At 32.0% G+C, this 26,325-nt stretch overlaps 1 protein-coding gene across 1 annotated transcript in view; it reads right to left on the bottom strand.

The window, feature by feature from the left end:
• The window catches only part of LOC139482647 (uncharacterized), a 256,737-nt gene that overhangs the window by 215,308 nt on the left and 15,104 nt on the right, over positions 1–26,325 (bottom strand). The window contains exons 3-4 of the mRNA XM_071266634.1: positions 14,287–14,346; positions 10,934–11,078 (exon numbers count right to left, since the gene is read on the bottom strand). Coding sequence (XP_071122735.1) covers positions 10,934–11,078; positions 14,287–14,346 — 205 coding nt within the window. The remainder of the gene's footprint in view (positions 1–10,933; positions 11,079–14,286; positions 14,347–26,325) is intronic.

Below are 26,325 nucleotides of genomic sequence, written 5' to 3'. Positions count from 1 at the left end.
CTTATTGGAGTATTATAACTATGTTAAGGATTTAGAATAGCTTGAATTTTTGAAATTCAAGGTCTATAGTCGGGGGGGGGGGGGGGGGGGGTTCAATATACCGCAGGGGGTTCAAAATACCATGGCTAAGTAAAATTTTCAAAATATCTTTTTCAGTATATTAAATACATACAAACTACTTACTGGAGTAATATAACTATGTTAAGGAGTTAGAATAGCTTGAATTTTTGAAATTCAAGGTCTATAGTAGGGGGTTCAATATACCGCAGGGGGTTCAAAATACCATGGCAAAGTAAAATTTTCAAAATATCTTTTCCAGTATATTAAATACATACAAACTACTTACTGGAGTATTGTAACTATGTTAAGGAGTTAGAATAGCTTGAATTTTTGAAATTCAAGGTCTATAGTAGGGGGTTCAATATACAGCAGGGGGTTCAAAATACCATGGCTCAGTAAAATTTTCAAAATATCTTTTTCAGTATATTAAATACATACAAACTACTTACTGGAGTAATATAACTATGTTAAGGATTTAGAATAGCTTGAATTTTTGAAATTCAAGGTCTATAGTAGGGGGTTCAATATACCGCTGGGGGGTCAAAATACCATGGCTAAGTAAAATTTTCAAAATATCTTTTCCAGTATATTAAATACATACAAACTACTTATTGAAGTATTATAACTACGTTAAGGATTTAGAATAGCTTGAATTTTTGAAATTCAAGGTCTATAGTAGGGGGTTCAATATACCGCAGGGGGTCAAAATACCATGGCTAAGTAAAATTTTCAAAATATCTTTTCCAGTATATTAAATACATACAAACTACTTATTGAAGTATTATAACTACGTTAAGGATTTAGAATAGCTTGAATTTTTAAAATTCAAGGTCTATAGTAGGGGGTTCAATATACCGCTGGGGGGTCAAAATACCATGGCTAAGTAAAATTTTCAAAATATCTTTTCCAGTGTATTAAATACATACAAACTACTTATTGAAGTATTATAACTATGTTAAGGAGTTAGAATAGCTTGAATTTTTGAAATTCAAGGTCTATAGTAGGGTGTTCAATATACTGCAGGGGGTCAAAATACCATGGCGAGGTATGTATTAAACTTGTTGGAAAAGATATTTTGAAAATTTTACTTTTCCATGGTATTTTGACCCCCCTGCAGTATATTGAACCCGCTACTCTAGACCTTAAATTCAAAAAATTCTGGCAATTCTAACTTTTTTATGTAGTTAGAATACACCAATAAGCAGTTTGTATGTATTAAACTTGCTGGAAAAGTTATTTTGAAAATTTAATTTGCCATGGTATTTGGACCCCCCTGCGGTATATTGAACCCCCTACTCTAAGCCTTTAATTTCAGAAATTCTGGCAATTTGAACTTTTTTATGTAGTTAGAATACACCAATAAGTAGTTTGTTTGTATTAAACTTGCTGGAAAAGATATTTTGAAAATTTTACTTTGCCATGGTATTTTGACCCCCCTGCAGTATATTGAACCCCCTACTCTTGGCCTTTAATTTCAGAAATTCTGACAATTTGAACTCTTTTATGTAGTTAGAATACACCAATAAGTAGATGTATTTATTAAACTTGCTGGAAAAGATATTTTGAAATATTACTTTGTCATGGTATTTTGACCCCCTGCGATATATTGAACCCCTTACTATAGACAATTCAAAAAAATCTAACAATTTTAACTCTTACATGTAGTTAATATACACACACAAGTAGTTTGTATGTATTAACTTTGATGGAAAAGATATTTTGAAAATTTTACTTTGCCATGGTATTTTGACCCCCCTGAGGTATATTGAATCCCTCACTCTAGACCTTTAATTTAAAAAGTTCTGGCATTTCTAACTTTTTTTATGCAGTTAGAATACACAAATAAGCAGTTTGTATGTATTAAACTTGCTGGAAAAGTTATTTTGAAAATTTTACTTTGCCATGGTATTTTGACACCCCTGTGGTATATTGAACCCCTTACTCTAGACAATTCAAAAAATTCTGGCAATTTTAACTCTTATATGTTGTTAATATACACCAACAAGTAGTTTGTATGTATTAAACTAAGTTTAATACATACATTTTGAAAATTTTACTTTGCCATGGTATTTTGACCACCCCTGCGGTATGTTGAACCCCTTACTCTAGACCTTTAATTAAAAACATTCTGGCAATTCTAACTTTTTTATATAGTTAGCTCCCATACAGAAAAAATGATCACTAGACCAACTGCATTGCTCAACTGATCGCCAGTTGAGCTAACAGTTGAGGGCCAGTTGAGGGCTAGCTGGCCATCAGTTGAGCAAATAGTTGAGGGCCAGTTGAGGGCTAGCTGGATTTTTGCCATGCAAATTTGGTAGCCCTCAACTATCAATGCTCAACTTTATGCAAATTAGTTGAGCAACGTTGAGAAAATATCATAGTTGAGGGCTAGGTGTCCAACAGTTGAGCAATTAGAGTTGAGGGCTACCTGGCCAACAGTTGAGGACCAGGTCATTAAAAGTTGAGGGCTAGGTGGCCAATAGATGAGGGCCAGGTCATTAAAAGTTGAGAGCTAGGTCTTAAAAAGTTGAGCATTATGTGGTAATTGCAAACAGATGACTACACATTGTAGAAAAAATAAATTTAAATTGTGTATTTTTATAGCCAAAATACTGCTGAAAGATCTTAGCTCACAACATACTACATGAATGCTTTATCCTTGCATTTTAGAAGTTATCTAGCAAATAAGAATAGATCTCTAGTTTTATACCAAATTTATTATATTAGAATATTTTTATTTTATTAGTAATACTTTCTAAAACCAATTGTCTTAATAATAAAATAAACATGTCTCCTGTCTTACACATTTTGACAATATATAAATTAATGCATAAATATATTGTCTCATTTTTTTCTTCACTCTTTAAAGTTTATAAAGAAAACACTTTAAATATCACTATTTTGAACTAAAAGAGCATAATTATACACTTATTCAAAATGGTGGAAATCAAAACTTATCCAATGTACTTACCAAAAGATGTTTCCAGAAATATGTGTTAAATATCAATCTTCCTAAATCCAAGAGTCATGTCATCAGAAGAATACACTGCACTTTTCAATGTCAATACAGTTATTTGTAACTTTTTTTATCTACATTCATTGTAAAATTCATATTTTATTCATGATAGCTAGTAGACATCTTTGCTTGCCATGTGCATGCTCAAACCCAGTTCAAATTTTAAATGTTTGAGGTTCTTTTGGGTATTGTGACAGTGTGATCACTTTGAGATTTCCCCCTAATAATAACTGTTAATTACCTAAATCTTGAATATTTGATATATCTTATGATAAAAGAAATACTGTTTGTTTTTTATCTTGATGTCAAAGATTTAGTTATGTTAAAATACAGAAAAATGTATAAAATTGAAAACATGTGCTTCCCTTAATTTTGCCTCAAACTTTGTGTACATTTATAATAATACTTCCTGTCCATTTGCACTAAAGACAGATAAAACAGATGGCACATAACATTTATATCACCAGGTCATATTTCTAATTGCTCAACTTTTGCTCAACTATAAAAAAAATCAAAGTCTGAACGCTCAACTTTTCCTCAACTACAAAAATTTCAAAGTCTGAATGCTCAACTTTTCCTCAACTACAAAAATTTCAAAGTCTGAATGCTCAACTTTAGCTCAACTACAAAAATTTCAAAGTCTGAAAGCTCAACTTTTGCTCATCTATATGAAAACCAAAGATCAATTGCTCAACTTTTCCTCAACTTAATGGCCAGCTTCAGTTTAGGGCCAGTTGAGTGACATCTATCCAACATACAGTGCTTGGCCAGGTTTGAGTTGAGCTAAGATGCTCAACACCTAGCCCTCAACTATTTTGCTTAAAACAGCTAGCCCTCAACTGTCCGCCACATGGCCATCAACTGGCCCTCAGCTTTTTTTTCTGTAGGGGAGAATACACAAATAAGCAGTTTGTATGTATTAAACTTGCTGGAAAAGTTATTTTGAAAATTTTACTTTGCCATGGTATTTTGACCCCCCTGCAGTATATTGAACCCCCTACTCTAGGCCTTTAATTTCAGAAATTCTGGCAATTCGAACTCTTTTATGTAGTTAGAATACACAAATAAGTAGTGTGTATGTATTTATTGCGAATCCTATCATAGTTTTCCACAGATTCACCTGCAAGTTACCCGTCCATTTAAACTTTTGTAAGTCCTATTGTCCCATCTAACAAATACAACAGGTATTGTTCTCTATTTAGTTTATTCAATGGACCTTTAAATTTCTTGCAAGAGAAATCTATCACTCACTGATTAATTGACCTGAACAAAAAATTGAACTGTCAATGATGGAAATACATGTACAAATAAGTAACTATGAAACTGCATGTGATGTTGTATTTATTCAATCAATAACACATTTTCAATTTGTTTGATATAAACACTGATTTAAAAATTAAAAGTTGATTTCTGATAAAATTTCAACATTTTACCTATTAAAATTTTTTTTTTTTTTAGTCTGTTCATAAATGAAAACATGAAATGATAATGTTTAAATAAAGGTCTTCATAAATGTATTCTTTATAACTGAACAACCACAAAAAACATGCAAATTCTGTAAAACATAAATGCATGCAGTAGTTAAAAAAAAATCAGAAATAAACTTTTTATAATAAAATCAGTGCTTATATTGAACAGATTGAAAATATATTATTGATAATGAATAAATACTATATCATATGCAGTTTATGCATGTATTTCAGTGAACAAAGAAGATATTTTTTTGGTCAGGCAAATTAATCAATGAGTGATAGATTTCTCTTGGAAGAAATTTAAAGGTCCCATCAAATAAACTATACAGAGAACAATACCTGTTGTATTTGTTCAATGGGACAATAGAACTAATAAAAGTTTAAATGGACAGGTAACTTGCAGGTGTATCTATGGAAAACTATGATAGGGTTCGCAATAACTTGCTGGAAAAATTATTTTGAAAATTTTACTTTGCCATGGTATTTTGACCCCCTGCGGTATATTGAACCCCCTCCTCTAGACCTTCAATTTTAAAAAATCTTGCAATTCTAACTCTTTTATGTAGTGAGAATACACCAATAAGTAGTTTGTATGTATTGAACTTGCTGGAAAAGATATTTTGAAAAGTTTACTTTGCTATGGTATTTTGACCCCCCCCCTGCAATATATTGAACCCCCTACTCTAGACCTTTAATTAAAAAAAATTCTGGCAATTCTAACTCTTTTATGTAGTGAAAATACACCAAAAATAAGTTTGTATGTATTAAACTTGCTGGAAAAGATATTTTGAAATTTTTTCTTTGCCATGGTATTTTGACCCTCCTGCGGTATATTGAATCGCCTACCTTAGGCCTTTAATTTCAGAAATATGGCAATTATAACTCTTTTATATAGTAAGAATACACCAAAAAGTAGTTTGTATGTATTAAACTTGCTGGAAAAGTTATTTAGAAAATTTTACTTTGCCATGGTATTTTTACCCCCCTGCGGTATATTGAACTCCCTACTCTAGACCTTTAATTTAAAAAAAATTCTGGCAATTCTAACTCTTTTATGTAGTTAGAATACACCATAAGTAGTTTATATGTATTAAACTTGCTGAAAAAGTTATTTTGAAAATTTTATTTGCCATGGTATTTTGACCCCCTTGCGGTATATTGAATCCCCTACTCTAGGCCTTTAATTAAAAAAATTCTGGCAAATTTAGCTGCTCTTTTATGTAGTTAGAATACACCAATAAGTAGTTTGTATGTATTGAACTTGCTGGAAAAGATATTTTGAAAATTTTACTTTGCCATGGTATTTTGACCCCCCTACGGTATTTTGAACCCCCTATTCTAGACCTTTAATTAAAAAAAATCTGAAAATTCTAACTCTTTTATGTAGTTAGAATACACAAATAAGTAGTTTTTATGTATAAAACTTGCCGGAAATTTTTTTTAGAAAATTTTACTTTGCCATGGTATTTTGACCCCCCTGCGGTATATTGAACCCCCTACTTTAGACCTTTAATTTATAAAAATTCTGGCAATTCTAACTCTTTTATGTAGTAAGAAAACACCAAAAAGTAGTTTTTATGTATTAAACTTGCTGGAAAAGATATTTTAAAATTTTTACTTTGCCATGGTATTTTGACCCCCTCCCCCTTTTTTACCATGGAAAATCAAAACTACCCTAAAATACATATATATAAATATGTTATAATTACGAATAATTAAAGCATTCAAGCTACATATGGTCTAGTTATAATGTGTCAATAAGGATTTTGAATGACATTTTGTTGGTAAAGACATCAGAGCACTTATACCAAGCAAAGATATTTCTTTTAGTTAAGCATGGAAAATGTACCTCCCCTTCTTGTATGAATGATTTTTTTTTTATCTATGATAAACTTTAGAATAATGTATAATGTTCTTATAATCATCTAGGATGAAAAAAACAGGGGGGTTCAATTTACCATGGGGGTCAATTTTCCATACAGGGGAGGTTCAATTTACCATAGCGGTATTTTGACCCCGGGGTCAATTTACCATATGGTTCAAAATACCATATGACACCGGGGCTTTAGCAACACATAAATTGCTTATTTGGTAGGGTGTTCAGCTACAATAGTGTACTCATGACTTTCCCAATTTAGTTTGGCTAGTTTATCATAAACTTCTTATAAATTTCCAAGAAATCAAAACTATTTAATTTCAAATAATACAATGTTATCGTCGTGTCATATGTTTTCGTATCAACCACAGATGATGATTTCGTTGGTTTCCACTGCACACGCGTACATTGTGGGATGTTTTACGGTTTCTATATTTGGAACAACAACAACACTACAACATGATAATGGTATGACATATTCAAAGTCGATTTTAAAGAAGTAAGAACTATTTAAATTAAATTTACTTATTCAGCTATTTTTGGGATACGATTGCTTTCAAGCAATCTGTAGACTTTTACCGTTGACTCAGGGCTCATTCCCTCACGTCAACCGTTTTATTCTAAACATTCAGCAACATCTCAGATTCTTATGATTGTCTTGCTTTAAAAGGTAAAAACAAGCAAAAGGATTGAACATAAACAACATTCCTGTAATGTTCTTCTCATAATCTTCATGTTTGATTTTTCCCTTGACTTATATGCGTGTTTTTAACAACACGGATAATCAGAATTAAGCAGTATTTATATTTAGTGTTTTTTAAATTTAGAAACACGTCAGAGGGAATTCCCCAGTTTTGATAAATGCGAGAGTTCTTTGAATTCCGATAATTCTATTTCTGTCATATAAGAACTGAAGTGGAGTTTTCTATATTTTACCGTTATGAAACTGATACTGTACTCTCATAAAGAAATTCAGACTCATTCATCATATCATAAATTAAATAAACGTTCTTGTTCCAAATCGCAAGTCGCGGGGTTGTTAATGTATTAATGCGCATGCGTATAGTTTTCTTGATTTCAAGGGGTATCAGATTGAGTGGTTGTTCTGGATTCCCCGCTTATTAATTAATTTGAAACTTATTGGATTCTTTCTATGTCTGCCTGCTATTGAGGGTTTAATATTGTTGTTGCAAAATTTAAAATCATATGCATCATTTAAATTAAAATCAATGAAGTTTTACCTATAACACACCTTTAGCCGAAATGGAGTCTTCCATATTATCGTTTCGAGTTGTCTCCCTTTCAGAAGTATTTCCCGTCAAAATCGTGCAAGAAAAAATTAAGAAACGTCGCACGATACTGGTGTCACCTAACGTTACACACTCAAAGACGTAAGCCAAAATATAAACGTTGGAATGCATGTTGTTCAGATGGCTTTTTACAATAAATTTTAAAGGATTGATTTTTTCCCCCAAGAAAGGATTAATTGTTTTTTCTTAGATAAAAGATGTCAAGCTTTAGTTTTATTAACAAATTAAAAATAAAAAAGTAACTTGAATTGAAAGTTTTATTAACAAATTAAAAACAAAAAAGTAACTTGAATTGAAACCATTTGTTTTATATACATTTTAATTATAAAGGCAATCGATTACTTTTTTATGGATAAACTATGCACTGCAAATGCACTCATCTTTGCACTCCAGAATGTCAAGGCGAAAGGATTACGGCATATCTAGCATGTCAGTTCTGCACAAATATATGCAAGGGAATTAGAGGGAACAATCATTATTGCTGTTTTTTTCTATTAATTTGTATTATAGCGGATCCGACTTTTATACATGTAGTCCGGAAAACACTTCAGTTCCGCTAGAAAATCTCTCCCAACCTTTTCTCTATGAATCGGTAGAGCTTCAACATAAAACATTAATTTTAAAGTTTTCTTATAAGCAACAAAATAAAACAGCCGTATTCCAAATCGTCTGTGAAAACCGCAATAATGACAATTAGACGGAACGTTACAAGACTTAGTATATTTTATTAAATAACGTCAAAATCGTATGTGGGGACATTGTATCGGACATTTTAGTTTTATCTGATATCTCGTATATTAGATTAAATTTATTAGAATTTAATATCAAAATAGAGATAACTTTTTGTACTTTTATCCATTATTATTTTTTTTATGTAGCGAATGGCCCTGTATTAAATAAACATCATGAAAAAAACAGAAAACGTAACCCTACGTTTAATTTGGTTTGAAGGGGACAAAATGTCGGACATTGCTATTCAACTCGAATAATAAGAATTTATTTTAAAAATTCCTTATTATTGCATGAGGCGAAAGTGTGATCTTTGTACAAAATACTAGTATAAAAATTATTTACTTTCGACATGGGGATTGCTCTGGAATTCCCTTTTTTGGGACAATTTAACAAAAATTACGGCAACCTTTCGTGCATGGGACACATAATTTGTATCATCTTGATCCCCTTTTTTTATATTTCCGTCTTTTCGAGAGAAAAAAATCGACATTACGTCATCGCCCAATTATGAATTCCTTGTTCTAGACAAACTTTTATATCGTTTGGTAATAAAATTTATATGTTTTTTACGGTATTCAGAATTTCATAAAACTAAAAGTGTAACGCGGGACAAGGAAATCATATTGCAAAATAAAGGTTTTATTGAGTTTTAATTAATGAAAATGGTCTATTACATATACAAAATTGCAATAAGCTGAAAGAAGAGTTTAAAAGCTTTAAAATGATATACAACACTTTATAATATCTATTTTTATGTTTAAAAATTAATAAGATGAATGTGTCTTGTCCGTGATTTTACCAAAGTAACACCAGTAGCGTGCGACGTTTCTAACTGTTTAGATGTCGATATAAAGAACGATCTCAATTTAAACAGAAGAGTGTGTACGGAAGGACTCATGCCCACTGACCCAAAGGAAATTAATAATTAAAGAGTTAGAAATGGGGTTCCTCCTAGAATTAACGGTGATAAGATACGAAGTGAATAGTCCGAGATTACTGGGTACAAGTCAAATCGGCACCCATAGAAAAAGTCAAATCGGCACCTGGTTAAATCGGCATCTAGTCAAATCGGCACCTATTTAAAATTCAATTCGTCATCCAATAATATTTGATATAATATATGGGACTGGGACTATTTAAGTTTGTAATTTAAGTATACTAGCATAAAAGTCCCCCACGGTGACGGTCCCAGCTTGTCTGGCAAATCAGCCGTCGAACATCAGAGTAATCTCGGACTATGAAGTGAAATACATTCTCTCTCTCTCTCAGTGACTGCTGTGGAAAGTAAACTTGGAATTGATAGTACACAAATAAAACACAATAAGTACATTGCTCGTACACTTGTATCCGGGATTGGCTATTTTTAAAGTTGAGTGACTATTCAGATTTATATTACCTTTGCATGTGCTGTTGAATTAGTTTTGACGTCGAAGTAAGGCGTCAAAGAAAAAAAAATATAATAGCCTTTCAAGACGTCATAATTATTTGGACTATCAAGGCCAGGGCTGCCAAAAATGTGTGAAACTCACGCATGTTCATGCATTTTTGCAGCAGTATCCTTGGATCTATTTTTTTCCTCTTTGATCTTTAATTTCTATTTTGTCCAAATCTCACGAATTTGCTTAATGAAAAGTTGGCAGAACTGCTAGTTACATGTGTCAATGAAAACTATATGGCAATCGTATCCCTCAGAGCATTCTGCTCTTTGATTATTTAATGTCATGAAGTATGAGGGGGTGACATGAAGAGTATAGCTATATTGTCTGCCTTTCAGGCACCAGATCTGCGAGACATGTGACTGTCATGTGTTGTTTTTTTTTTGGTCATTTTTATTACAAACCAACAAGTTAAAATTATCGTGGTTCTTGTATAAATGGTTGTTCAAAATCCATTTATGCAATATTCTATTGACTATTCTTATTATACAACCTTGATACCTGGGAACAGTATATCTAAACAGTCTTGTTTTATGATTCAAGCGATCACCAGAACCACGACTTTAGAAAATGCTCATTTCTGGACTTTAAAGTCATATATTTCCTGTCTGTGTAACGATAGTAATCCAATTTTTATCCATACAAAAACATATGATGCCGTTTTTTTTCACATACGAAAATCTCAAAGTAGACGGAACACAATAAAAAAATCGTAGTAAGCAGTGACAAAAAAATCTAGATATATAAAAACATTGGACAGAACATGCTTTTTAATTAAGTTTGAGAAAACACCTGAATAAATAATCAACAGTCAAAACTGTAAGCAGTGAAACACATTACACAAGGATATATGCCAAAACTTATGGGTTTGAAAAGACTTTGCACAAATCACCGAAATAAGAAATTTGTCCGACTAGCACAACATGATTAGCTGGCATGGTGTCCTGTAGAAGCATATCCTTTAAAACAATATTTTAAAATAGTTCAGATTTTATTAGAAACAATTGCACAGTAACATGTATACTCACCCATTAATGGAATGATTTCTATTTTTCTATGGTCAATCCTATTATAATTGTCATTTGCCAGGTAGACTTTTCCAATTACTTTTGAATCTGCCAAAAACATGGCTAACGCTTGGCCAATAACGCCGTTATCATCTACTAGCACACTCTGAAATTAACAATATTAGTGATTGATGCAAAAGGTATTTATTTATAAAGAAACTGAAAATGACAAAACATGGAAATAACTGCATGGTTGATAAGTCATGGAAGTGAAAATGGAAAGGATTAATGTAATGTAATACTTCCATTATACAGTTAACAAATTTTAATGATATACAGACTATTCTCTTCAAATTTGACAAATGAAAGGGCTGATCCAGTTAACGGATTTTAATGATTTAATGACATTTTTTTTCTATGAAATTATAAAATTAGGATTTTACTAGAATTATTTTTTTTAATTTGACAAATATAGTGGTTGATACGATTAAAGGACACAAATGATATAATGGACCATAGTAGCGAAGGATAAGAGAAGTTTAAAGGGGTTAAAAGGGCAGAATAAACCCTCTTACGTATGACGGACAGGTACATTTGACTAAGTCAGAATGTCAGGGAAAATGGTCTTGGAAGTATTTTATCAAAATGCAAAAGTTATTAAATCCTTTCAATTTAAAATATATATATGGGTTCGAATCCCGGCGAGGGAAGAATAAAAATTTGCGTAAGCAAATTTACAGATCTAACATTGTTGGGTTGATGTTTAGACGAGTTGTATATATTATGGATTATTAAGAGAGGTAACCAAGCAGCTGCGCAAAATTTGCTCTGCCGAAAATTACGAAAAATTAGTATTAAACCTACTAAACGAAGATTCAGAACAGAGGCTGAAGGAATTTAAGTAAACATTTATCAATTGGACATTTTCCCCTGTTTCTATCGAGTTAAATAAAAAGTATTTTTTAAGCCGACAACGTCGCAATCGAACGCCGCCATTTTTTTATTGTTCAATCAAGTTTTCTTAGCAACGTAAGACAATCTGCTTTAATTTTGCAAAAATTCCGCAATATTTAGTGTTATAACGTCAAAATAAAATGATGGAGTCCAATGCTGGTAATCAAAATATGGAAGAAGATATTGTTGAACTACTTACTAGAATTGATCATCGATTAAGTGTTATTGAAGGGAGGACGGATAAAATAGAAAGCATTGATAGAAAACTTGGCGAGCTTACGAGTAAAGTGACAAGCATTGAAAAAGAAGTTGATAATTTAAAAAAACGAACAAATACATTAGAGAAAGATGCAGTGGAATTTAAAAAAGAACTAACTGAAGCTAAGAGAGATATTAATGAATTGAAAGGTGCCTCTAACGCCGTTAACAAAGTAAATGTGTCAGATCTGCGGGAGAAAATTTTAGACCTGCAATGCAGGTCAATGCAAAATAACCTTGTTTTTAGTGGAATTGCGGAGAAACCCGAGGAAGATACCAAAATCGTAATTCAGAACTTCATTTCGAATGAACTTTCAATTAAAAAAGATATAGTTTGGAAATATCCATAGGTTTGGTAGGGCAGACAAAAATAAGGGCAAACCACGGCTTATTGTTGTGAAATTCGTATATTTTGCTGACCTACGAAAAGTTTTAGAAGCAGGGCCAAAGTTAAAAGAAAAACCCCAGTTTGGGATGAACTTACAATTTCCTATCGAAATTGAAGAAAGGAGAAGAAAATTATATTCTGTCATGAAAGACGCGAAAAGAAATGGGAAAAGAGTTAGTCTGATACGTGACAAATTAATTATCGAAGGCAAAGTTTATTATTCTAAAAACAATATAGAGGAAAGCCAAACCTCCCCAAAAGAAAATAATGATACTGTAAGTAGGCCGAACAAGAGATCTAGAACTAGCTCATCGTCATAGGAAATCGCAGAAAATACAAATGTATATATATATAAACTTTGCATCATAAACAGTGTAAGCTAAACTGCCGTGAATATTAAATTAGAAAATTAAAAATATTAAGCTTAAATTTATGTGGAATTAATGTGGAATTAAGACAAGCATGAAATATCCCGAATTTAATGACCTTATAACCAAATACAATATATTATGTTTCCAAGAAACCAAAACCATTGATCCCTGTAGTAGTAAACATTTGTCTCATTTGTGTCTCATAACTTTTGTACTGTACAACACAAACTCAGTTTTTTTTTCCAGGGAAGCAAGTCCATTCATACTTTTACAAGCTCGTACTAAAGTCAACTTGAACTACTAACAGTCAACTAAAACGAACAATTAGGATCAACTAGAAGAACTGCAATCATTGCAAATTTGTACCTCTGCTGACTCATGAAAGACTCATGACCATTCGTTGCGTTGCTATTGAAAACCTTGATAAAATACGAATTAAATGAACATAAATGTAGAATTATATATGAATGTTTAATGTTTGTTCTTTTTAATCTTTAAAAAAAGCGTTGAAGCAACATTGCCACAGTTTTCATAATTATGTTTGCCTTGGTTTTTGGTTAACTGCCTACAGTGCTTACAGCGTTTTGATTAAAATTCAAGAGTCTATCTTAAATTGAGGGTAAATTATATGGCCTTCCGACCTTAACATCACTGAAGACACATTTAATGTCGAAATCCGGATCTGGTGTACAAAAAATATTGACACCTTATGTTTGTGGCATAACTTGGCCACAAGTTTATTCTTATATTTGTGGCATAACTTGGCCACAAGTTTATTGTTTTTTTTTCTGCTTAATATTAAATTTATATTAAGATCCATTTTGTTACATCTTGTGATCAATATTAATCGCCAATGGCAGTCAGCAGGGTTAAAGAACATCAGTTGTTCGACCTGTCAGTCAAATGTCTTTTGGAAAATGTTGTTTGTGCCTAACATTTGTATTTAGACCCTTCTACAACGAAATTTGTCTTACATGCACACGTATAAAAATTGCGGTTTTTATCCAACGCAATCATAGGTTTGAACGTAGTTTTCAATTTAAACTTGTATATAAATAACAAGTAATAAATCCGATAATCCACTTGTATCAATGTAAGAATCTCTATTTATCTAACGACAACACATTTTCATATTATTAAGTTATGTTCTTTATAAAAATAATTTTATCTGTATTCATTGAAGATATGTTTTCATAACAAACGATATAAAGGAATGTATGTTATTTTAATATCTGCGTATTTATCATGTTTTTAGATCGGAAAAAACAAAAACAAATGTTACGCAATGGAAATCTCTTGAGGGAAATCTAGGCCATTGCGATGAAAAAAATGTGAGTCACACCATTTCAATATTCAAACGATAGGAATGTTTGAATGAACAAACGCAGAAGAAAAATGTTTACCTCAAGATCTTTCCCTGAATTTGGTGGTTCTGTTTGGATTTCCATTTCTGTCACCCTTTCCTAAATTGAAGAAGAACAGTTATCACAAAAATGAATGTCAATGTAAATCTGGTAACCGAACATGCAAAACATTCCCTTTTTGTAATTCAGAAATATGTGATTGTCTAGCACACATTCAATATTAAAAATTTGATGTGGTTTCATTTCAAATGAAAAAAAATATCAATCAGGGGCCAAATTACGATTACATTGATGAAATTCAAATGAAAATGTCATTGGTCTGAATGTTGGTACAATAAACATGCTATGATCACTAAAACTCGTGTTTTGATCAGCTAGGTCTGTGTGCTTCTGCATTAATGGACTCTTTGCAGCATGGTGAACTAGAATACAATTAATAACTTTTTTTTTTAGTGTGGTTTCTCTCTTTCTGTTTGTTTTTAAAGCTTCTGTTACTCTTTTATAGTTTAAGATAATAGGCAGAAAATTTAAAAGTACAACTCCTCTGACAGTAGAGGTAACTACCACAATAAGGGTCCACCTAATATTTCGACCATGTTGATTTGTATGTATGGCTGATTCAATCATTTCGAACATTTTTGCCCTCGTCAGATCATCTCATCTTTAATCATTTTCTAGTTAATAGACAAAACTTGCTTTCTACCCTTTTTTTTAATTAGCCATTTAAGACATTTTGGGTGACAGGCAATGTCATCGCACCATTTTTCAAAAGTAAATATACCAATGAAGATTGTGACCAAGTCTAGTTAAAGGAGTTAAGGTTCAGTAAGACCCTTTTTGGCCCCAAAAAATAGCAGTTTTACAAAATTGTGAAATTGTGATCTTTAAGCTTTTTCATTGGAAAGTAGTATGCTTCTGCTACATACATATAGGCTGTTTTTGGCAATGCAATATACATATATCGGTTACTAGCATCATTAAGTTATGCTAAATGACTAAAATCTTCACAATAAATGTAGCATTTTAGTTAAATTTTAGACAGATTCCGTCTAAAATGAAAGTGGCCGCATACGTGTTCATTCATAATATTGCAACTTAAGTTGTATTTGATCATATTACAAAACATATATAAAGGTTGAGGATGAATACGGATGCGGCCACTTTCATTTTTGACAAAAAACATCTGAAAAATTATGTTTTTTGGCATATTTTAGAGATTTTTCATATTTAAGCTTGAATCGGAGCGTTTTTAATGACTAAGGTAGCACTCCACAGTTAGGTGTGTAGTTTTGCATTTTGGCCCCTTTGGATTTTTCAAACATTAGAGCTAGTGTGCAATAACATTCATTTTGGGGTAGCTGAGTATTAAAATAACCTTCGTATTGGGTTTATATGAACATCAAGATTATATAATGTATGTAAAACAGGCCGTTTTCTGTATGACAGTCCGTATTTGTATGTCCATACCATACATTGGTCCGGCAATTATTGTTGTTTTTTTTTCAACTTTTTGTCTCACGAACTTTGTGATTAGATTTTACGAACAAAATGAGGCGAAAGACACCCATTTTTTATTTGATCATTAGAAAGATTAGTATCAACAGTTTCTAAAAAGGTATCACTCAAAGTCATTGAAATTCTAGTTTGATCCAAATTTTGGGGGGATATATGTGACATGTCCACCCCCCTTTTTGCAATAGTTTATGGTAAATAAATGCAGAATGTTGCCATGGATACACATAAAAGGAATTATTTTTCATCCTTTTAACTTTTTTAAATCAAATCTATGGAAGATCCTGATTACATACATGCACGTGTACAACACATACAGTTAGGTTAATGTATTAAAAATCCAGCAATAGGAGATGTTAAAAGATTTTGTGGCTCATTTTGAAATGTGGAGTGCTACCTAAATCAGTTATAATCTTTCAGAAAAGGAAATCAAATCAATTGAAATATACACTTTCATACCTGTCAACCTGTGACAATGAAAATGCAGGTCATGACCTGCATTGAAGAATGAAATCTCAGGTCATAACGCGTACGAACTTTTTCGAGGTGAATTTCAGTAATAAGGGGACATTTTTTTTTATAATTTAAATAAAAGTTTCTAAAGCATGATATTATTAATCATTATTTCATTGCACTTTAAACAGCTTTTGATAACTTTGTGATACTTTCTCCTCTTCTTTGGTTAATGTTATTATTGACATTTCTACATTGTTCTACATGTATAATATTTCAACCTCGAGTTGTGACTGGCATGTTTTAAATAGTATTACGAAGTTGTGACTGGCTTTATTTTTCTTTTTTTTTACTGGCTATTCAGTCTTTGCTAAGCAATTTATCCAAGTTTCTATTGTAATTAGAGTATAGTAAAATAAGGAAGTATAGAGGAAAAAATAATTTTCAACTTTTTTTTTATTATTGTATTAAGGTATGAATTAAATGAAAAGTTCTATTTCAAAATGTATTTAAATTCTATTTGTAGTAGATTTGATATTTTTTATCCCCCAAAAAAACGTAAATATATATATAAGGAACAATTTTGAATGGTGACAAATCAGGGGAAGTAACTCAGTTGAAAAATGTTTGTATAACGTGACAACAGTGAAATTTATTTACGACCTAAAGCTAAGGTAATTGGTGTTAATTAACAGTGTGTTTGACACCAAAGCTGTCAAGTTAAGCCATGCACTTGATGGATGGATCTAAATGTTTTAAATATTTGACAGTTTACACAGGTAGCTGAACTTTTGTGGATGGAAGAATTACGAATTACAAAGCGTAGTTGACTACGTAATGGGCTCAGCAAATATATTTCACAAAATTGTTGATTTTGAAATAATGCAATTTAGCAATTTATATTCGGATATTCTTAAACCAATCTTTTTACAATTAGAATGTAATGTAAAAACAGATATGCTAAAAGAAAATACATGTATTAGAAATAATGAAAAATACATAGCACACCACATCTTCCTATATCTATAGGTAAATGGAAATATGAAAAGAGTACTGATTTTAAAAGTAACATAAACAGAGATGAGGTTAATGATTTATTGTCACATATCTTAGAAATACATGATGATATAAGTAAAGTAGATCAAAACAGTGTAAACGAAATTGTTACCAATGTTACTAAAATTTTGCTTGATTCAGCAGAAAAATCTTGGTGTAGTTACGAAAGATTGTAGAAATTCAAAAGAAGAATATAACAATAAAGAATGGTTTAATCACGATTGTAAAAATAGTAGAAGAGATTATAGAAAGTCATTAAGATTGTATAAACATTACGGGTCTAATATTTTCAAAGTTAGACTACGAAATTATAGTGAAAAAATGTATAAAAAAAACTATGGATGATAGCATTCGTCTCTATAATCATGACTTGAAGAAGAAAATGAAAGAATTACGTATGAAAAAGCCACGTGATTTTTGGAAAATTTTTAATAAGTTTAAACGTCCAGTGAATAATGACATTGATATCAAACAGTTTTATGATTTTTTTTAAAGAAATGAATAAAGATACTCTTAATAGAGCAAATATTGAACTAGATAACAATTTTGATGGTGATAGATCAAATTATTTTTTGAACAAAACAATAACAAGAGACGAGGTTATCAAAGGTATACAAAGTGTTAAAAATAAAAAGTCACCTGCTGACGACTTGATAATAAATGAGTATATTTTATCATCTTCTGAATTAATGTTAGATATATAGACTAGAGATTAATACATGGCCTTTTCCATATCAGCCTGGGTATCATCTCGAGACCCCCATATCAGCCTGGGTATCATCCCGAGACCCCCATATCAGCCTGGGTATCATCCCGAGACCCCCATATCAGCCCGAGACGGAGTCGAGGTGCTGATATGGAAAAGGCCATGTATTAATCGCTTTATCATATACTTCCGACAATAGTTTTATGTAAGGCAAATAAACTAATGCAATAACTAAAACAGTCAAACATTTTATAAAGAAAATTAAAATTATGAATCAAATATACTATAGTTGTCCAACAACAGCATCATTAACTCCTTATATATATTTATGGTAACATTTCCTATAGAGGCATTTTGAAACATTGAAAATTTGGAAGAGTTTTACGATCATTATTACTCCATGTTTGTTGTACTATAAAATGATTCATAATTGTCAATGGCATTTGTTAGCAAGTATTAAACTATCCCCACAAAAGTTCCCGTAAATTTTGACGTCGTCATAAAAAACATCTGACGACACAATGGAAAAGTAAACTACCGATACCGGAAACACCGGAAGTAACTTGCACGAGAGGCACTGATATGGGTTTTTTGCACGAGAGGCACTTGATATGGGTTATCCTTTCGGCGCCAAAACGACATTTTTGTCGTTTACCGCTAGCACGCCAAAACGACATTTTTGTCGTTTTTCAGTAGAACATACAAAGCATTAAAAACGTATATAAAAAACTTCAATTGACTGTCGAAACCATATTAGGTTTAAAGAAAAATAATTGACTTTGTTCTGTTATTCAAGAATAAGGCAGCAACCATTTGATTTTCTGGGGGGGGGCTATGGTTTTTTTTTCCGTGCAAACTTTTTTTTTCGCCTTTGGCGAAGAACAATCTATTTTTTTAGCGACAAACCGAAAACAATTTTTTTCTTTCAATTTTAGCATTACATATAGTGGCAGCTGAGGGTGAAACAAACAATTTTTTTTTCTCAGGGTCCAAAACAAATTATTTTTTTCGCCAAAACCTGGAAACAAACTTTTTTTTCCAAAAAAAACCATAGCCCCCCCCCCAGAAAATCAAATGGTTGCTGCCTAAACATAAAAGTCTCAAATTATATATTGAAATTTGGGGTTGAAAACTATTTTTGTCTGAGATAATGTGCAACTTTTTACACAATCTATACTCCAATTATAAACTTTGTATGCCTTTATTTATTTAAATTAACTGAATGAAATTAGCTCACATGGTTGACTGTAAAAAAAAAAAAAAGTTGTTATTTTATTTTTAAATTGTAACGTTTATCTGAATGACGTCATCAACACTGATGCTGTGTGTGACGTTTATGCGTATAAAAGTGGCAGGTACTTGATATTACTGGAAACGTTTTGCAGTAAAACCATTGAGTTTTAACCGATTTTTACAATGTGAAGTGTTACAGATCGAAAATCATTCGATAATTTGTTTAATAGTTTGTTGTTTATTTTATTTGTTGCCCCCAAGGGTGACTGGGGAATAGAAATATGGTCGCTTGGTCTTCTCCCGACCGGCAGTAAAACGCCTGCTGAAGTGGGGTGTCCGTTTGGCTGTGCGGGATGTATCAAGTTCGCAGTCACGTCCGTCAGAAGGGGACGTTAAATCCGATGCCTCGTGTAAAGAGAGTGCCACGCTCTTTGCACGTTAAGAACCCTTGCAACAACTCTTTGAGTGGTCCGTAGGTGGCCTGTTGCAAGGCAAAATTTCTGTCCCTATGCAATATACCCTCATTTTCCAGTGGCAGTCCAAATTTCCCCGACCATCATCCTAGATGGCCTCTATTACAACAACCTACCTATTGTATTTATTGTGAACTTGTTCTCGTCCTGAATATGCATGAAATATTTGCCCCTGGACGTTAAGCAACCAACAATCAATCAATCAATCAATCAGTTGTTTATTAATTTATTCAATAAAACTGTTAGTTTAAATTTAGAAGGTTAGCTCTGCAAATATAGTCGGTATATAGAATCCGGGAATATCTCTTTTTAAATGCACTATTTTACCCCTCATATTTCTTGAGAAATTTAGCCATATGGGGTTGGCTTAAACATTGGTTGACTTCGCTAGTTTTAAAAACAACAAATATTTAAGTTATAACTTATAATGAATAATTTTGACAATGCCGGTTTTCCTAAAATAATTTCTGCGAAAACCAAATAAACTTGACCCGGATTTTTGTATTTATCATTCTAAAACTTAATTATGGCATACAATCTGTATACTCCGCCTTATGTGTCCATGTGTCTCACTTTGTTGTCAATTCAATATAAGAATACATATTCAATTTTGAGTTAAGATCGTGTTTTGATTTACCCATCACTTACTGCGTATATTTTGGATTTATTTTTGTCCTTTGTTACTGTGTTGGTTTTTTTTTTTTTTTTTTTTTTGGTGCTTGGTCCAATTTTGACAAGTCAAGCTCTTTTTAAAAGTTTTTTTATATCTGTTCTAATATTAAACTGGTACCCGACATGTCATGATCATCTCATTTTAAATGTTTCACAGTGAATTATATAATGACCAATCGTGCACACAAAAAGAGAGGTAAAAGATACCAAAGAGATATTCAAACTCACAAGTCAATGCCATGGCAAAAAAATAATACTGACCAAAAGACAAGTTAAATTTACACAGGCAGAAAAGAATACTAAAGACTGAGCAACATCAACCCAACCAAAAACTGGGGGAGATCATATATATAACTATTGTATAAGGCAGAACGACAACCCGTAGTTTATAGCCTTGTCCCGATGACTTTGGTGGCTATAAGTGACTCATTTGTTACCATGCGTACAGCTAGCTATCATGACTTATTATAACGAACTCTTTCAAAAATAATAGTGGTGCCAAAGGAAAATTCTGAATTGTTCATTTTAACAACCATTATTGTTAAAAAAACAGCTAAAGAATAAAACAATATATAAACACGGACGGCAGTGTATAATTCTCTATATATAAATTACATACAAGCTAATACTAGTACTGACAATTCAAACCCAACACACGCAATTGATATACGAACTTGTTTATATACAGAAGTTAGCATGCAGATCAGTCCATCTGATCCATTAAAATTATTACATTATTGTCGTAATTTTGAATCGTTTTTTTTTTTTCGTTACTAAGAAAGACTAAACAAGACTGCAATCTAGCTACATTTGTACTATGACTAAATATGAAAAAGATTAAGATATAATCAAATAGAGCTAAGGAAAAAATGAAAATATAATAACATATAATGAGGCATCTCTTGTAATTCCAGTGTTTTTAAATGTTTCCGTTTGGTTTAAAAATCAAATTTTCAACTTGAAAATAAAGGGTCGTCTAAATTTGCGTATTATTCACACAAGTCCAATCTTCTATCTAACTATGGATAGGATATGAATGACTACATTTTAACCCGGGACCATTTATCTGTGTCAGTCAACAGCGATGTTTTCCACTCATGTCTGAGGGTTGTTTTATTGTCCCAGGCCAGTCGTTGTTTTCGATAGTATTTGAGTTGGTTTTGTTTTTATTGTCTAAGCGGTTGTGTTCGTTAATATCAGACTTCTAAATTTTAATTTAGGAAGTGAATGGTATAACAAATATGTGTAGCCTCCAATAATTTATTCGCAGTCAATTTATACTTTTGCCTTAAGAGTTTGAAATATCGTATAATGCATATTTCCGACTATCTTTTTTTAGACTGTAAGTTGACCTCTATATATCTTAGTAAATTTGTTTGTGTACTGGAGTTAAAGTCTCATTTTCACTGAGTCTGGCATGCATGGATCTCTTTTTAAAATTTAGAGAAGGGCTTTTAATGTAAGTCGACCAGTTTGTGATTATATTTGTGCATTTATTAAAATCAAATTCATTACTTGAAGAATTAATCTCAGTAAAAAGGAAAGTACGTTGTCCGTTATTATGATTGGAGTAAACTATTGGTACCAACATTAACCTCTTTTATTTCAAACTTCAAACTAACTGTGTACATGTACTAGTAATTAGACACTATACATCTAATGTAGGAATCAATGAAGGAAAATAGTTCAAGCATTTAGGGCTATATCGATTTTAACGAAATTCCTAAATAAACCCTTGCCAAAAGAATGTGTATTTACGCCGATGAGATAGTTTCTCCTCATTTTCTGCCGAAATCACACCCATAAAAAAGGGGTTCATATCAGATTTTCGATGTTAATGATCGCAACAAGACACATAAAATTATTTGAGCGACAGGCCCCATTTAATGACAGAACTGAGGTTAGGTCAGACATGTATTTAGCACAGCAAAGTATTTCTTAAAACTGTACCTTTAATTGTACACTTTTTAGAAATAGTGTCTGGAAAAAAATCGGCTTACTCTATAAAAAGGTCAAGACAGTTTGAGCCACAGGTATTAATACATTAAATTTAGACACCAAGTGCTTCATAAATAAATATTTAGTGAAATTATGAAAATTTGCATGCCGTTGACATGTAAAACATTAATTGACTTGAATTATAGAATACCAAAAAATAAAAGGATTTTAGGCTATATAAAAAAGAAGCAAAATGAATGCTAAATATTTTCAACTACATGTACTGGTCTAGTCAGAAAAGTGACATTCTTCAAAACCAAACCGGCAAATCAAAATGAAAGATAAGTCACACAATTGTAATGTTAAAGCAAACTTATTTCAGATTATACATCAGAAAAAAGATAAGTTAGTGTTGTATATTCGTGAAATATTTGCCGCTGAACTATTTATTACTCAATAAGTTGAGACTTATATGAGGGTTGAATTATAACAATGCTATATACTGGTATCCCTAATTTTGTGGTGATATGCAAAGATCTGCAAAGTATTCAGTCGAACTCTTCATCGATGGTGCTTAAGAAAAAAACAGACCCGCGCCAAGTATGAAGAAACTGAGAACACTGCTCGTTTTTTTTAATCATTCGATGATATCAAATCTTACATTTGATGATGCTTTATAGAGGGCGTAAAGAGAGGGGGTAGGCTCTTATCATAGAGTATAAACATACAATTGATTTTGGTATTTGTAGAACACTGTATACACTTAAGTATCGCAAGAAAAAGTTTCACGAAAGTTGTCAGGGGAAAATGCATCAGCTTGAATAGTTCTTATGGTGCGAGTTACACCATGTTCCCCTAACTACACGAAAGAAGGCGAAATAAAATTGCCATTTAACGATGAACGAACAATCAAAACTTTCTTGCACATTGATTTTTTTACCGATTTCACAAATTACGATGAATAACGACAACCTTTTTCACGGCTGCACGTGGAAAAAAAATGTCAAAACATGTTGCACGAAAATAACCCTTTACATGTACCACCCTCTTTATATCAAAATACAGAAATTGAGCTATAGTTTCATCAATATATCTTCATTGATAATGATATTCATCATGCTATAAGAATCTTCATTTATTTCCATATTGTCGGGTGTTTCAAATAGTATTCTAGAAAAGAATAAAAAAAAACTTCGAATTCTAGCCTGAAAATTAAACAAAAATCACTGGAAATACGCATTCGCTACGTGAACTCAAGTTAATTCAAAGGTGGCCGGAGATATGGGAAATTTCCCCGAATATATGAGATGTCCAATTAATCGATTACGGAGGATAGCGTGCATGTGCTTGTACGGTAATGTGTTGACGTTACGTTACGTATCATTTTAGTAACGTCATTGAAATATGTATGGCAACGTAATCATGTGAAAAAACAACGTCTCGGCGCTGAAAGGGTTAATGCTAAGTATATGATAAATATGTATATGTTCAATTTAATTTTTGATACAGGTTTTTTACCTGATATATGGCTTTTAGGAAATGTTATTCCAGTGTTTAAAAACAAAGGTAGTAAAAGGGAACCGAAAAACTATCGGCCAATAACATTACTATCAAGTTTAGGTAAAATATTTACTTCCATTTTAAGCAGTAGACTTTGTGATTATTTAGATGAGTTTTTAATTTTAGAAGAAAACCAAGCAGGTTTTAGACCAGGATACAACTCAAACGATCATATTTTTGCTATTTATGCCTTTTTCGAACTACTGAAATTAAAGAAAAAAAAGTTATTTTGTGCGTTCATTGATTTTCAGAGAGCTTTTGATTCTATTCAAAGAAATCTCCTTTTATTTAAACTGTTGAATAATAATATTAAAGGAAAAGTTTTCCGAGTTATACAAAATATGTACATGTATAACGATATAAAATCCCGTGTTGTTTTCAATAATGAGAAATCTGACTTCTTCCCTTGCGAAATTGGTGTACGGCAAGGTGAAAATCTATCGCCTGCTCTGATGTCAACTAGATGTCAACTAGATCTCTTTGATAAGGCTGTTGTACCTATTTTGTTATATGGATCAGAGATTTGGGGGTTTGAAAACTTTGACTTGTTAGAGCGAGTACACCTTAAATTTTGTAAACTCATTTTACATTTGAAGCAATCAACCCCAGACTGTATAGTTTATGCAGAACTAGGCAGATTCCCATTATTTCTTTATGCAAAAGTTCGTATGATAAATTTTTGGGGCAGAATTATAAACGGTAAAGAGTGTAAAATTGCTCATGTTCTTTATAAATTATTACTTATAAATTAAAATAACTATGGTTTTGAAAGTAAATGGTTGATTTATATTAAAAATATTTTTAATAATTGTGGAATGTCTTATATTTGGAACCTTCATTTTGCTGACAAATGGGTGTCAAAAAGTGTGGAACAAAAGCTTAAAGATCAGTTCACACAATTATGTTTGTCACAGATAGAAACCTTACCTAAATGTCTGTTATAGAATTTTTTAAAATAATCTGAAATTTGAGAGTTATCTCAACATATTGCCTAATAATTTATTACATGTTTACTGCAAATTTAGATGCGGTAGTCACCGTTTACCAATTGAGACGGGAAGATGGCGAGGCTTGTCACGAAACGACAGACTTTGTCATCTATGCAATTCAAGTGAAATCGGTGACGAATATCATTAATAATTATAATGACTTGAAAATCTTTAGATTTAGAGAGAAAGAAATTTCTACCTGAATATTGCTGTAAAAATCCAAATACATACAAATTTGACAGTTTATTTAATTCAGACAATATTATCATTTTAGAAAAATTATGTAAGTTTATAAAAACAGTACAGGTGAAAGTCAGTCCTCCAAGTTAAGTTACGTTTTGTTTTGTTCACACATGTGCATGCTTATATAATCATATATGTAATTGTAAATATATATTTTCTCTGTAAATATGACATGTAGTTTTGTGAGAATAAAGTTCATTCAATTTGCCAGTATTTCAAAGAAAAATCACTTATGAAATCATTCCCTAGGCTTAGAAATCAAGGTGAAAACGGGTCATTTTCGGAATTCCCTGGTTATTCAGTGACCCAGCGGGTGTCCCGGGTGATCCCTCAGAATTGTGAAAATCTCGGGTGTGTGACACGCAAAATACGGGTCATTTGACAGGTATGCACTTTGACATCAGACTCGGACTTCTCTTGAACTGAATTTTAATGTGCGTATATTGTTATGCGTTTACTTTTCTACATTGGCTAGAGGTATAGAGGGAGGGTTGAGATCTCACAAACATGTTTAACCCAGCCACATTTTTGCGCCTGTCCCAAGTCAGGAGCCTCTGGCCTTTGTTAGTCTTGTATTATTTTAATTTCAGTTTCTTGTGTACTATTTTGAAATTAGGGAGCTACCATTTGATTTTTAGGGGGGGGGGGGGGGGGGGGGGGGGGGGGCTAGGATGAAAAATTTTGTCCTGCATTTTTTTTTTAGTTGTAATCTCTGTCCTGCCTTTTTATTTTTCACTCTATTCGTTTTTTCTGGGGTCGGGTTGTCTCTTTGACACATTCCCCATTCCATTCTCAATTTAACTTAAGTGTTTAAAAAGTGTCCAAAAACTTTCGTGAGAAGAAACTGAAATTGAGGCCAAAATCGGCCCTTACCGGACCTACTTATTTGGTCAATAAGAATCAGATGAGGTGAGCTTTCTAATTTTGAAATGATGACAGACAGACGTCAAGTGATGGCAATAGCTCACACATGTCTGATGGACCAGGTAAACTAAACAAATAGGATGGATAGTAACCACTCATTCGGGAAAGATTTTGCATAAGAAAATCAAAAACTTTGCAACCAAATGGGATAAATGAATTTAAGATATAGTTCGAATTCGCGCAATGCTATATATATAATAATTACATTTAGGTTATATTACTTTATAACTAAAGTTTCTGTTCCTTTTACTTTACCTTAAGTATACTATAAAATTGAGAATAGAAATGGGGAATGTGTCAAAGAGACAAGAGACACTAG

This window comes from Mytilus edulis, chromosome 7 (genome assembly GCF_963676685.1).
Source record: "Mytilus edulis chromosome 7, xbMytEdul2.2, whole genome shotgun sequence".
NCBI lineage: Eukaryota > Metazoa > Mollusca > Bivalvia > Mytilida > Mytilidae > Mytilus > Mytilus edulis.
Note: the sequence above shows the minus strand (reverse complement) of the source record. Positions and strands in the feature narration are given on the sequence as shown.